Here is a 15,000-nt window from a genome sequence, read left to right as displayed (position 1 = left end):
TGACCTGCAGTAACCTCTGTGTCGATCACATGAGCCCGGACATCCAGGGCATGTGAATTTATAAACCCATTGGATCGCATGAAGGACTGCAGGCGACCTTTGAAATTAAAAAATGATCCTATTGTACATGGGTTATTGGAAATAAGGTTGACGTTAAGACAGGGGATTTCTTGTTCAATGATTCGTGTGAGATTTAAGGAAAATTTAGAGTCAGACATATACGTGTATATGTCTGAGTGTAAAAATTGTGTTAATAACTTATTGGTGATTTTATAACTATATCTTGTGGGTAGGAGTTTATCTTGAAAAAGTTGAATAAAAAAGACTATTTCTTGTGAAATATTTGCCAAGTTGAAGAATATTTTAGAGCTCTATGGACCAAGGTGTTAGATGGTATAAGTTTGAAAGAAGATGACAAGAGCTATAGTAGTTATGGCTAAGCCAGTACATGTCCGCTTTCTACAAACAGAAGTAGTGAACTCGGAATTATGTCTCGTTACCGTAATATCTAAAAATGGAAGACTATCCTCCGTTCTCTACCTCCATGGTAAATTGAAATGTTTGGATGGAGTTGATTAATAATATTCTAAAAATAAAGAACATTGCCAAGAGTGCTGGAACAAAACAAAAGTGTCATCAACATATCTGCGATAAAAAGACGGTTTAAAAATTATGATTACACTAGTTTAAAAATTTCGTTTCAAAGTCAGACATAAAAAGTTAGCAAAAATGGGGCCCAGAGGCGACCCCATGGCAACTCCATCGACCTACGAATAGAGTTGCTTATTAAAAATGAACATTGAATCTTGCACTGCAAGATTCAATGTATGAGTATCAATTACAAAGACCGCTACGCATTAAGTTAGGAATATAATGTTTACATTTATGAGTGAGGGGAAAAATCTTGCACGCATCTCGAATAAGCTGGGGGTCGGATCACGCCTTGTTGGATTGCCATGCACACAGAGTAATAATTGGGTTAAAACTCAGTGTGTACAGAAAGCCCACCAAAAATTTCTGCCAATGTTCGTTTTTAGTTTTCTGTAAAGACCACTATTGTGCCAGTTTTGCCCTTCCGTCCTCAGGTATAAAAAACAACAGAGGCTTCAGGCTGCAAATTGGTTTGTTGATCTTCCCCCTCTAATCATTATACATACCAAATTGCAGCCTTCTAGCCTCACTAGTTTTTATTTTATTTAAGGTTAAAGTTGACCATATATCGTGCATCTGGCCGCGCTTTGTGGAGCGTGGGACGAACCCTCACTCAACCGCGTCTGGGAAGCAACTGAACCATTGCCGGTGCCGGTCGTAGTCGTAGCTGATGATTTTAACGGCATTGTGCATTGTACAGAAAACTCGGCGCATTTTTTACTTTGTATTCTGGTCACCCCAAATATGATTTAACACACCAGATTTCACATTCATATTTTTGAGAGCATTGCGTTTGTGTACTCTTGAATACATTGACGATGACACAAACATGATTAAGAATACGGGCAAGAAATTGGAATATCCTGACTGCATTAAGCATTGCATGAAACCGTCAAAAAGCATCTTACGTCTAAAAATTGAAACTTATCATACTAAAAGACCTGCTTGCGCTGCCCACATAAACAATAATTTCAAAGATATTCCACTTCTGCTTAAGTGTTGGAGTGAATTGCAACATTCAAGAAAAATACAACAATGAAACATGTGTACTTATATCGAACTCGCCCGACAATACTCAAGAATGTGTATACCAGATTCCATCCACCTACTTCTTGTGATATCTTTTATTTCTGCCCAAATGAAAAAAACGTGGCATGTTAGTATATATACTATCATACAATTAACGGGCTAGGGGCAGTTTAGTTATAATAATGCACCAGGAACAAACATCACTGAGTCCAAGTTTTGTAGAAGAAATCTTCAGTAAGAACATGAGTAGTAGTCATGGCATGAATAAACTTGATTCGTAATCTCAAACGAAATACACGAGGAGTCCTGATTCTAAAGAAGACACTGGAAAGACCGGCATAAGAGGAACTGTCAAAAAAGGAAAAAAAATTGACCAGTGACTAATGAGGGTGAACTCCGCCTACAAACATCTATCCGGTGCAAATACTTGTTTTCCAACCGTTTGCATATATAATATGAACTTCTATCACTTTGTATCAGGCCTCTGTAAATGACTTAGATAGCAACAAAACCGATACTGGTCAAGATCTACAGTATATATATATATATATATATATATATGATATCTATATATATATATGAACAAAGTTACATCTACGAAGGAAAATTGAAACACTGGGGATGCAAAGTACTTTCGAATTATTACCAAGACATGGTCACAGCAACTGTGTGTGTGTGTGTGTACATATATGTATGCATACCTCATAAGATTGTGACCTCCCTCTTCCATTTAGTTATGTTGTGAATCTCCCATCGGAGAATATGATATTTCCAATGAAATATCTGAATTCATTTGTTTTTCTCACGCGCATGGCCTCGATCCTGTATTCGCGGGAATATGCACAACCTCTGGGCAATTGCTGATTTGTTCTCCTGCTGAATAGTGTTATGCTTTCGTGGTGGGTATGGAGCTTGCGATTCTAATCTATTGTAGTTATTGATGCAGTGGTGACTATAAAGAAGTTTCCTTTTGGGTGCGAAGCCGTCAAGGGTGAAGCATATTCATTATCAGGTCTTCAGAAGAACAAGCGTTACCGGACAGTTTCTCCGACCTCATTGCAAGAGAGTTGCTTCATGTGCAGGTTGAGTGTTGTCAAACAATTTGATTATTTGTCACGCCCACGGCGCTGTCATACATAATTCATTCTGCCAGTTTCAAGCATCATTTTCCTCTGAATGAAGCCACGGCGATTTCTTGAAGTGTATTGAAGGCGTTCTTAACGTGAACACAACGAGCTGTTGCGTTGTTTGAGTCACCACCTGCTGGCTAAAATAAAGATAGTGAAGGAAGCCGCACGACTTTGGCAGTAGAGATTTCTAACTGGTTCTCGGAGAGGATTATTCTCTTCCCTGTTTGTAAATTGTAAGCACAAATACAATTTGTTTATAAAACAAAGTGTAAATGAAAAAGAAAACAATTGGAAGTAAACAAAAGTCAGCACTCTAGGGCTGGCAACTTCAGCTTGTTTTCTGAAATAGTTGAAGTGATGTAAATAAACATCTAGATAATGACGTCATGTAACTAAAAAAACGATAGCAATAATTGTTTCTTTTTGTTCGGCCTTTGTTTATATTTTAATGGCCTTTTGATAATACACTTGAAAGCTTATCCAGGTTAACGTTACAGTCTTGAATATCATTTACGTTAGATTTTTGGATGGTGATGGCTTTCAAATTTTTTTTTAATACTTAGGGGAGGCGCGTGCCCTAGGGAAAATGAAAAATTCCTTAATTATATTCGTTATTCTCCATGTTTTGTTGTTACTTACCTCCTCTTTTCCCTCGAACCCTCTCTCTCTCTTTATTCTTTTTATTTTCCTTTAAATAAAAGAGGGGATTTTACTCAAGATGCAAAAGAGAAGTGGAGGGAAGGACCAACTCTTAGAAGGGGCGTGGTCATAAAGAGTTTAAGAACCACTGGGTAACACAATGTTTCCGCTGAAACTAATGCAGCGCTTTCCTGCTTGTCTGCATCTCTTGAAATAATGCGCTGCTTACAGGCAGAGAGCCTTCTCGAACAGAGTCTGTGTGTTGCGCCTAACAGCCCTGTGGGCTGTGAGGGAATTATTGCTGCCGCTGTTATGTGATGTACTGTAAATGCTTTCGCCTGGAAGCAAGGAGGATTCCGAGGATGCTCAGATTTTTTGGCCAAGTTTGGTTTCTGTAAACTTTAGATTTTGGATAATAGATCCTTGAACGAATGGCTCGGGAACGTACAATACACACACACACACACACATGTATATATATATATATAATCGTAGAATTGTATCCGAAAGTGTTATTGGTAAAGAACTAATTCCTCAGTGTCTGAATGTGAGTAGAAGAAGAAGAAGAAGAAGACGAAGAAGAGAAAGAGAAGAAACAAGCGCTAGTTAATGTATTTGCAGGGAAAAGGTGGATGCTTGGCACGGGGTGAGAAAAAAAGCGACGGGGCAGAAGTGTACGGGAGGATGGGAATGCCCAAGAGTGGATATGTGTCTGGGGTGACTGAAGGGGCAGCGCCTCTAGTGCAGTAGCAAGGCTGCTTTACACCAAGCGAATCGATTCGATTCAATTCACGAAGAATCAACACGATTCGTGATTCGTCGTGATTCGCTACGCTCATTTCAATGTAACCGTTTCCACCAAGCGAATCGAGTCAGTGAATCAAATTGATTCAATTCACGATGAACCATCGCGATTCATGAATCGTCTTGATTCGCCACGCTCATTTGAATGTAACCGTTTACACCAAGCGGATCGAGTCGATGGTTCGAATTGATTCAATTTATGAAGAATCAACAGGATTCCTGATTCGTCTTGATTCGCCACGCTCATTTCAATGCAACCGTTTACACCCAGCGAATCAGCATGGTTTGAATCAACTAGATTCGCTGGGTGTAAACGGTCCTATTGAAAAGTGTGTGGCATATCAAGACGAATCATGTATCATGTTGATTCTTCTAAGGCTAGAAATGCAGAAGAATAAGAGAATTAGAAAGTACGAGAGATTTTTTTGAGAATGAATTTTTGTTTGGCTGTGTTTGGAGAAGCATTACGAGAATGTGGTTGTGCTTAGCTTTCATGTATAATTGCAAATTCAAGTGATATAGAGATGGACATCGCTGTGAGTAGGTTGGCTCTCCTAGAGCAGAAAAAGAAGTTGGAATCTTGTCGAGCTGTGTTCAGAATGGATCTTCATTACTAATAAAAAGAAAAATATGCTAGATTATATGTTAGTAAAAAGAAGATGAAACTGCAGAATGTCGGTTGTTATTTGATTGAAGAGAAAGCTAAAACTGAGATGAAAAAAAAGTTCTGGTGGAAAAGAATGGGTGGAAATATACCGATAAATGAAATAAGGTTGATAAGGAGAGTATACATATAGAGAAAAGCGATTAAAATGGACAATAAAAAAAAGGCAGAGACAGGTGCAGGGAGGGCATATGAAATTCAAAGGTGGTTCCTTGTGGTCAGAAACTTTTGGGAGGCCATAGTCCAGGTGCCGGGTCCGTTTATTTGACTGTCGGAGTCAGTAAAGTTTGAGAAGTGTTTCTCGACTGAAACTTACCGTAGATTTCAAAACTCAACTTCTTACTTGCACCAGCCTGACCATTTTTATGATATTAGACTCATTTCCCGAGTTGATACTTGGCAATATTGCTATATCCATCTGCTATTCATTTGACTGATTATGAAGATGGTGTACAATATAGGAAAATGTAAGAGGTAATGAAATATGATTTTAATGAAAAATAAAGGCTTCATTTAAAATATATGAACTATATTATCGAATACCAATGCTTATTATAATCCAAATTAACACCTCTTCCATACCCAATATAGCAACATGTAGAAAATTTCAGTCACCAGACAAAATGCTTTGTCATTTTTGAATAGTGTACAATATCATTGTGATAAAACAAATCAAAGAGCTGAAGCAAATCTATCTCAGACCCTTGACCAAGGCTCTGTGGTCTCATATACAACAGTTAATTACATATACGTTTTAAATGAGACACATGTAAGTTTACAAACTATGCATGTCTAAATTTCTGTAGAATAGAACATCCCTGCAGTGGGCACTTCACTGGAACTGTTTTTAGAAATAGAACTTTTGACAAAGTTTCACAGAAGCTAAAGCAAGGACACACAGTACTTTTGAAATCGGAACTGCATTTCCAATTGATAACTGTTTTTCTTTTTCTGACTCACTCCATTGTTCTGCTTCACCATCAATGTCACTTTCCTTATCCGGCACTTTTTCAGTTTGATCACTGAGAAAATCAGGAACCACGGGACCCGTAAACCAATTCAGCATGAACGTATATTTAGCATGTATGTGATTAATGTCTCTTTCATCTGATGGTTTCCACATGTTGGCAATGAAGTTTGCAAGAAGAATATGCAGCTTGAGGGTTGCTTGGTATGGGGAAAGCATAGATGGCTCCATTCCTTTGATATTTATCAAAGGAGGCTTATTAGAGTTTTTGAACTGATACTTCACAGTGAATATACTAAAGTGAGCTGTATTAGCGTTTTTAGTTTTGCTTTGCCCATACAAAACACACACACACTTCCAGAACAAGTATGTGTCTTCATTGTTGAGGAGCCAAGTTCTCCAAATGCTCTGCGGAACCTTGGACATTTCTCTACAATATTCAATGGACGTATTTTTCTTTTGCCCTAAATGAAGGGGAATAGTCGCAGCCATTGAATGCATCAAACCTGGTAATGTTTGACAAAATTCTCTTCCTATTGTCTGTCAGCAATGTTACATCAGTATACCTCCGACTGTTGTTGTTTGAATTTCCGACATCCATATAAACTGTAAGAGAATTATTCAAACTGGCATGATACAAAAGAATCGGCAGAAAAATCAATGTCATTTGCTCTTACACTGATGATGTGGTTGGAGTTTAGGCTGTGAAATATGCATCATACTTGTATCAGCTTCAGTGTGGGAACTCACAATTGGCTTATACTCTTTTCTTGTCATGTGTCCATCCTCAACAGAATGCAGGAAGCACTTGTCGTCAATAGCATACAATAATTTCTAATTGGCCAGTATAACATAATACTGACCGTCACACTGCTGCTTAGCTAGGAAGCAAAGGAGGAGGGAGATCTTGAAGGAGGAGGATGACAAGGCTGCAGAGAAATTCCTTGGTCTAGTCTGCTCACCGCCGGTGATGTTGAAACCAGCTACTGAACTACAATCACTGAAGAATTTGGTACAACTGTTTTGTTCTAGCCCCTTAATACTTATTCCTGACTATGTGTCACTGACAAAATGAACTTCTGTTGCGGATGTTCTGCAGATATTTGCTAATATGCATATTGCTAGATGTTTGAATTTAACAGGTAGGTGAGTCAAACATCTGATAACAAACATGGCATCGCTTACTAAGACATGTACAGATTCAGATGCTGTGCTTTCAACTTTTCCTTTCAGTTGTGCAGAAGTGTAGACTTCGCAGTATAACTTACTGAACTATCTACATTTCCAAGGTACAAAGGAACAGGAGTCACGGGATACTTGAAGGCAGTTGGTAAGTCAATATAAGTTGTCACAGTAAGAAGTATTAGTCGCTACATTTCCTTTACAGCATCTTGAGAGAAGTTTTCAGCCACTTTCCTGGGGATTGGTGCCCTCAAATCTGGAGACGGATATCAATCACTCTGTCTTGAACTTGTGTACATCTCTCGCCAATCCTGTGCACTTGTAGAAGCTCGCTTGTAAATTCTTCAGATGCAGTTTTTTAAATTCCAGTTGAATACAAAACAGAATTCTCAACATAAGCTGCGAATAGATTCAAGGCGATGTCCATAATATTGAAGACATTTTTTCTTTTCAAATCCGATGCATCTCTCTTGATTCTTGATGGTTTCAGTCCTTCATCAAGTTGAGCTAATCCTGTTTGCGCCAGAAGCTTCTAACAAGAGCACTTCTTGCTGACCTAAGGATATTCCACCTCTTACTTGCACCAATATTCTAGGTCATTGATGCTATCCCTGTCAGTCTTGATGCAGCATCTGCCTTTATGGTCTGTTTACATGTAAGCACATCGACTGAATGATTTTAATGTTTGTGTAATGCTGAAAGACCCAATTTTTATCTGATTTCAAACCAAGGTGAGTGTCCTCAATAATCAGCAACTTCATTACATACAAGGTCATCCATCCGGCATGATTGTGCTGACCAATCGCAAAAAAACAGGGGAATCATCACAATAATGATAATTCATAGCAATACAGTTATATATGATAAAGAGTATTTGACTTTTATTTGGCACAGAAGAAAACAACACGAACATCATACAACAAGTTAAAATGGAATTTTATTTATTTAGAAGTTCAGTGCATTATTCGTGGTGCTAATCATATCACAATGAAATGAACATTTCTCTTGATAAAATTATAAAAACAGGTTATACAGAGAAAACGGCCAGGCCGCGGCAATTAATAAGTTGATTTTTGAAATCTCCACAAAACTTTCAGTCTAGAAACAACTGTCAAACCTTACTGACTCAGACAGTGAAATAAATGGACCTGGCTCCTGTTCTAGTAGGAAACTGGAGTGAAAATAGTTGCATGAAGACATGAGAGATTTATCTAAGAAAAAAGAAAGGTGATCGAGACATAACTGCAAGTTAGAAACTAAGATCATGTAGGTATACAAGAGGATGAACAAGGTTCTCCAGAAGACTGAATTCTTTTGCAGAGAGAAAATGGAATAGAGACTAAAAGATGCAAATTGAGGGATGCTGCCTGAAGTGACTGTAGTCCATGGCTGATGGAGGGACGATGCTGGAGATGTTTAATGAGGACGAAGAGAAGAGACAGAACTGGTGATGCATGCTCGGAAGAGGTTGCCGTAAGGTTGACAATGCTTGCCAAAGCGAGTGTTGAGATTGTAAGGAGGACATTTATGAGTATGAAGAACAGAAAGACTCCATGAGCCTGCTGGGATTAGAAGGGAAATGCTGTGGTGTGTTAATGACAATATAATTGACTGGCTGACAGGGACTTTTTATTGCCATGGCCCCTCTAAGAGCTGGTCCTTCCCCTCACGCCCCCCTTGCATCTATGAGCAAACTTCCCGCTCAGATTTAAAGGAAAATGAAAAAAAAGAGAAAGAGAAGGGGTTTCGAGGTATGGGGAGGACGTAAATAATTACAAAACATGGTCAGCCCAACGAGTCTAACCAGAGTAGTAGACTACAGGGAACTGACGTTATGAGGCTATACTCTTGCAGTTTTTCATAATTTTCTGAATATTAGCTCTTCAGTCTTGTTAATAAAATAACGAATATAATTAAAGAATTTTAAATTTTTCCCTAGGGCTCGCGCCTCCCCTGGAAATTGCTGAGTCGCCCTACGGGGTCGTGCGCCCCCACAGTTTAAGAAACAGCGCGTGTAAGGCGTTTCTTGATGAGGGAAAGGTTACGAAGGAATAGATGCGAAGGAGGAATGTTCAGTTATTTCTCTGAAATATGGAAGAGGTGGTAGAGGGGCATTAATATACCAGAGCGCATACATAATGTTATAGTGCGAATTTGAGAAAGTAAGAAAATGAAAGAAAGACTGAAAGTGGTAGAACAGCGTGGGTTAAAACAAGTGTTTGTTTTGAAATCGTTACAGGAAAAGTTTGAATTAACTTGAAAAAGCTCTATGTCGTATTATAGATACAGAAAATGCTTCAGTTAGAATCAGTTGATAAAAAATGCAGAGGGAATTCAGAATGTAAGGTATAGAGGATTTGTTGACGCGAATGATTTAAACTTTTAAGAAGAAAGAGAAGCCTGCGACAGAATATGTATGCAGAGGAGTGACCTCTTCTATGTAAAAGTAGGTCTGACGCAAGTGTATATATATATATATATATATATATATATATATATATATATATATATGTATATATATATCTATATATGTGTGTGTGTGTGTGTGTGTGTGTGTGTAGGGAAATATTTTGGGAAATGAAAGAAAAATGATTTCGATCAGCAGGGGAAATTCTCCATAGACATGCATTTTAAGGCTTTGTTTGTCTGTAAGGTGAATTTTACAATAACCATTTTCATTAAAGCTGCTTTCATGTGATGGAGTTTGTAGGGAGAAGTCGGAGTAGCCTGGAATATGGGGTGGGGGGGGGGGGGGGGGGGGAGGGGGGGGGCGGGGTGGGGGGGGGGGGGGGGGGGAGGGTGTGAATTGAATAAGGCCTGTGGATTGCTATTGTTTCAATTATGATTCTTTCTCTTCCAATTAATCTAATTTTCAAAATTAACTTACAGCGGTACCACCGTATGGCTTTACATATCAAGCAAGTCGTGCAAATGTTGCTGGGTAACATTTATTTGTGATCCCTCAATTCTGGCGTACTCTGTCCTGCTCCTATGACTGGTGCCTCATGAATACTTTTAATTTAGAGGGAGATATATTTAAAAGTACATTTTAAATCTTTGATAGGTGTCTAATGAATAAACCTACCTTTGATGGAGGGGAGAGTCAATTATGCTTATTTTTATTTTTATTTTCTATCGGTGGCAATGAATCACATTGATAGGGAAGGAGAGGGATTCAATCAATGATGCGTACATTTTTCTTCATTCAAATTCTAAATAATACATTTGATTGGGAGGTGTTTCATTCACATCGGCCTAATCACTCCATCCTCTTTCGATACTGACCCCCAACTCCACATCACAATTTACTCCAACCCTCTGTTACAAACCTCCATCATCTGAAAGCAGTGCTAATAACAATGGCTATTTTCGCTTACTCTGGGAGTAAACCTACAAACTACTTTGTTTTTATTAGTGTTGTTCTTGTTGGGGGGTAGGAAAGGTGTATGGTAGAGCCTAAAAAGGTCCGAAAAAGGTGTTTTGTGTTGAGTTAGAGATACAGGAATTTTAGGATAGGATATCTATGAAATGTTTATTGGAATGAATATGTAACAAATAAATAATGTGCATATTAAGCAGTATAGGAAAATTATTTCTAATAAGATATAGCATATTTATTTTAATTATCATTGGTAAAACAATGCTCTATTTGACCGTAGAATTTAGCACATTTTAATTTACGTTAAGTTAGGAATATGTTGTTTACAACTTATGCGTGAGAGGAAAATGGTGCATGCTCCCTCAAGTAAGCTGGAGGTCAGATCATGCCTTGTAATGTTTCCCTCACTGACAAACGAAGCCTTAAAATAATTATGTTAATAGAACATTTCTAGCTCAAAATTAATTTTTCATTCATTTCCCAAAATATTTGCATAAACTTGTGCAACACCCTGTATATATATATATATATATATATATATATATATATATATATATATATATATAATATATATATATATATATATATATATAATTTCTATTTCTATTTCTATTGCACATTTCAGCTGAATGCACCTCATCCCATATCAATTTGCTGGTACCTCACAACAGCGTCAAAATGGTAAGAGCTGTAAGGAACACCTGTGTATTTCTTGCATACAACAAGCATAACTGAAGGGGTAAAAGACCTTATGGTAATATGAAGAGGTGAAAAAGTATAAGGTTACAACATTCCAAATACCTTGATAAATTCGGTCTCTTATATTGGACAGTAGTATATCAAATAGAATATCTTTGATAAACGTGGCATATTTTGATACAACTAATAAATGGACCCGTGAGCACTGTGTAGTATGAAGCTTTTGTAAATCTATTTGGCTAATTTACCTGTGTCAAAGTTCATTAGGGGAGTGAGAAACTATTCACCACCAGTTCGAAATGGATTCCTGTGTAGCCACTTTCTTTCCCTCTCAAAAAATGAAGCCAGAATAGTAAAATTTATTGCCTTAATTCAGTTCTCTACTGTGGAGTCATTGTTTTCGACTTTGACATTTCTGAGTCACAGCAGACTCAGGAGTTCATTTAAGACATCCCAGACTATGAGACGTAATCAGCCTCACTATTTGAACTGAATTGATTTGAATATCAAACTTAGACCAAAGGCCAAGCACCGGGACCTATGAGGTCATTCAGCGATGAGACGGAAATTGACAGTAAAAGGTTTGAAAGGCGTAACAGGAGGAAACCCTCGCGATTGCACCATGAACGCATTTTTAGGAGAGGCTGGAAAGTAAGATGGAAGAAAGGGAACATGTAAGGATGTACAGTAAAAGGAACGAAAGGGGTTGCAGCTAGAGGCGGAAGGCACTCTGCACAGAACCTTTGATGCCTACAGGGCACCGCATGAGGCGCACAGACGAGAGCATGTGGCATTTGTAAACTTGGACAGATTTTTAGACGCAGTCCATGGAAAACGACGCTTGTTTCCATAGTTATAATAAATATACTAACCCCCTTAAGTTCCGTTCAGCCTAATCTAATCATCTAATGAGAAAACAAGAGATCACACCGCATAAACTTTTTTTCTTGAGAGAAAAAGTAGCGTATTTGAATTAGGGAGCGCATGGGTGAAGATTTCTTCCCATCCATCTGTCCATCTATCTATCTATCTATCTCTTCAAAATAAAGCTGCAGAGTTCATAGTACGTTTCTCTGAAAACACGAAATGCAACTAAGAAGTCAAGATCTTCGTAACAGAAAAAACGAAAAGAATATTTGAAAATAGTAAGGACGCTGGACAAGAATGGGAAGAGTAAGAAACAAATAAAAGGTATTGGAGGAGAGAAGGAAATGGAGAGAGACATATGAAATGTCTGCAAGATGCCGTCGAGAAGCTAGTTAGCGTCCAAGGGAGCAGTAGAATCGGCGAGACCGATCTGAAGGGTCCAGTGGGAGCAGGCGACTGCTGCGGGAAATATCATGAGCCAACATACAGCTTCGTTTTGGTATCTAACTTATTAACTTGTCGATGACTTTGATATATATTTCAAATATTCATCTCGCCAGTAGCTATTAGCAGTGGCGGATTTAGGAAGGGGGCCGGCGAGCAGGCCGTGACCTTGGGCCCCAGATCCCAGAGAAAAAAATATATATATAAATACTAGTAATAATCGAAAAAAGGTAAATAATAATAATAATAATAATAATAATAATAATAATAATAATAATAATAATAATAATAATAAAGGGGCGCTTAACTAGAAAATAAATCCCGGACCCTTAACCCCAGCCTACCCCCTGTAAGGGCCACTCTTTGCTTACCCATCAATGAAAGGGACCCCAAAGGTCACCGTCCTAGGGCGCCGCCCATATTACCTATATCGGTCAGTCGACCGCGGTCAGAAACGATTGGCTTGGCTTTATAGGTCCGTGGAAAGAGCAACCTCATCTCTCAAGACTTCTGGCATCCGGAAGATTGGCACATGGAGCCACCGACGCCAAGAGGTAAAGGCGCCTGGCTTAGTAATACGGGATTAAGCTGACATTTGTAAGGTCTGTAATTCGCACAGTGATCAGGTGCTACGCGATGTCAAAAAAGGGGGTTGGGTCTGATGATCACAACTTTAAAGACTTGCAGAAAACCATTGGCTCTCTCCTTCTCGTCATACACACACACACACACACACACACACGCAGTGTATTTATCGCTCATGGTTTTGTATGCGTGAGTGCATTTTTTTAATAAAGAAAAAGATCGCATTTAATAATAGCAGGCCCCGATGATGTTTACATAACAATATTACAACAGTGTCTATTTTTACGTCCTCCCTTTATACGACTCGGATGTTGGGTGCATCTTACTGCTTTCGTTAAGTGTCCTGTTTTTATGGGTTGCTCAAAAAATCATTTTGACAAGAGAGTTACGACTGAAAAATGGATGTTAATTTTTCGGAGCGTATTTTTCTTCATAAATTCTGTATCAGTCTCCCCATATATATATAATCTCTATATATATATTTATTTATATATATATATATATATATATATATTTAGATCTGAATAACTAAATACTAAGGCAAATAATAACTGTTCGGAAAAGCGCAGTTAATTGTTTAATGAGAAAGAAGAGGCAACTCAAAAGAGACTGGCTATTCAATCACTTCCTCAACTCGGAGACTTACTATGATCGAAGTCTTGTCGACAGAGATTGAGGAGGTCCTCCTCAGTCATGACTTCGGTCATGGCACTCGAGGACGAGGACGAGGAGCGGGGTCGCGGGTAGGAGCCCTCAGAGGCGGCGGGCAGAAACCCCGGGTTGGGATGTGGCGAGTGAGGGTGGTGGGCGCTGGTAGCCGTCTCGGGAACGGGGGCGGGGGGCAAAAAGGTGGCCCGCTCCCATTTCAGTGCTTCTTTCACGCGCTTCCAACCTGACACCTTAGTCTTAGGGCCGCGGTGGGCGCCGCCTTCCATTAAGTTAGGGCCCACCGATTTGCTACGCGTGCGCTCGAAGGTGAAAAAGGGTTGTCTGGGCTTACCTTTGTGAGGAGGGCGGTGTCCCTCGAGCAACAGCAGAGATTCCTCGGATCCGCGCTGCGAAAGCTCACCGCCGGGAACTCCGTCGCCGCTGCCCTCGAGGTCGAGTCGCAGCTCGGAATCGGAGAGGCCGATGGGTCCTAGGCCGAGCCCTGAGCGACGGGCTTCCAGGGTCTCCTGCAGGTGTCGATGCATCTCCTGCAGGGTCTGCAGCTCCTCTAAGTAGTGGACGCGTCGCTGCAGTCGATTGTTCTGTTCCTTCAGCTCCCCCAACTGCTCCATCATTCGACACAAATTGTCGAGGTGATCTAACCCCATTTTGGTTCCCACAACCCCACCCAAATTGGGAGGCGGCGGCCGTTGGTCAGAAAACAGCTGAGCGTCACTCTCCTGTAGCGGCTGGCCCGACGCGTCCTTTTGGGACTGAAAGGGCCTTCCCGGGACTTCCTTTTGAACTTGCGGCAGAGAGAGCATGAAATCCAGGAACTCCCTCTCCGTCTGCAGCGCCGCCGAGATGCTTTCTCCCCCGTCAGATATTTCGACATTGCTGAAATCGAAAGTTCGGAGCTGGGTGTCGGGGTCGGGGCTCGGAGACACGCTTGGGCAGGAGTCAGAATCGATGAATCTGCGGTGACGTCTCGTAGGATGCAACAGAGGGGATCCGCAGATGCTGTCGGATATCAGGGAATCTTGGGACATCTTCCGATGGTCATCCTCCCCCGTGGCGGCGAAAGCGGCTTCTCTCTCGGCTTCGCCAGAATCCACGAATTGATTCGTTTCTCGCTGGTGACGCAGAAGGGAGACGTCTGGGGAGGGGGGCGTGTCAGGTTGTTGTGGTTGGTCACGTTCGGTATCCTTTACGTCCTCAAAGGGCGGAATCTCCCTGGCGGTCGTCCTGGGCAGCTTTTCTCCATCCTCGGGCACTTTTTCACTCATCACGCACCACGCTCTTCCACCGCCAG

The 15,000-nt window shown here is 40.1% G+C and overlaps 1 protein-coding gene across 1 annotated transcript in view; it reads right to left on the bottom strand.

Moving 5' to 3' along the window:
- Positions 1 to 15,000, bottom strand: part of LOC135217304 (uncharacterized) — a 148,934-nt gene that overhangs the window by 133,848 nt on the left and 86 nt on the right. The window contains 1 exon segment of the mRNA XM_064253069.1: positions 13,687 to 15,000. This exon segment is cut by the window's right edge and continues 86 nt beyond it. Coding sequence (XP_064109139.1) covers positions 13,687 to 14,974 — 1,288 coding nt within the window. The 5' untranslated portion in view covers positions 14,975 to 15,000.

This window comes from Macrobrachium nipponense, chromosome 7 (genome assembly GCF_015104395.2).
Source record: "Macrobrachium nipponense isolate FS-2020 chromosome 7, ASM1510439v2, whole genome shotgun sequence".
NCBI lineage: Eukaryota > Metazoa > Arthropoda > Malacostraca > Decapoda > Palaemonidae > Macrobrachium > Macrobrachium nipponense.
The sequence above is the reverse complement of the archived record's forward strand: the minus strand, read 5'-3'. Positions and strand labels throughout refer to the sequence as shown.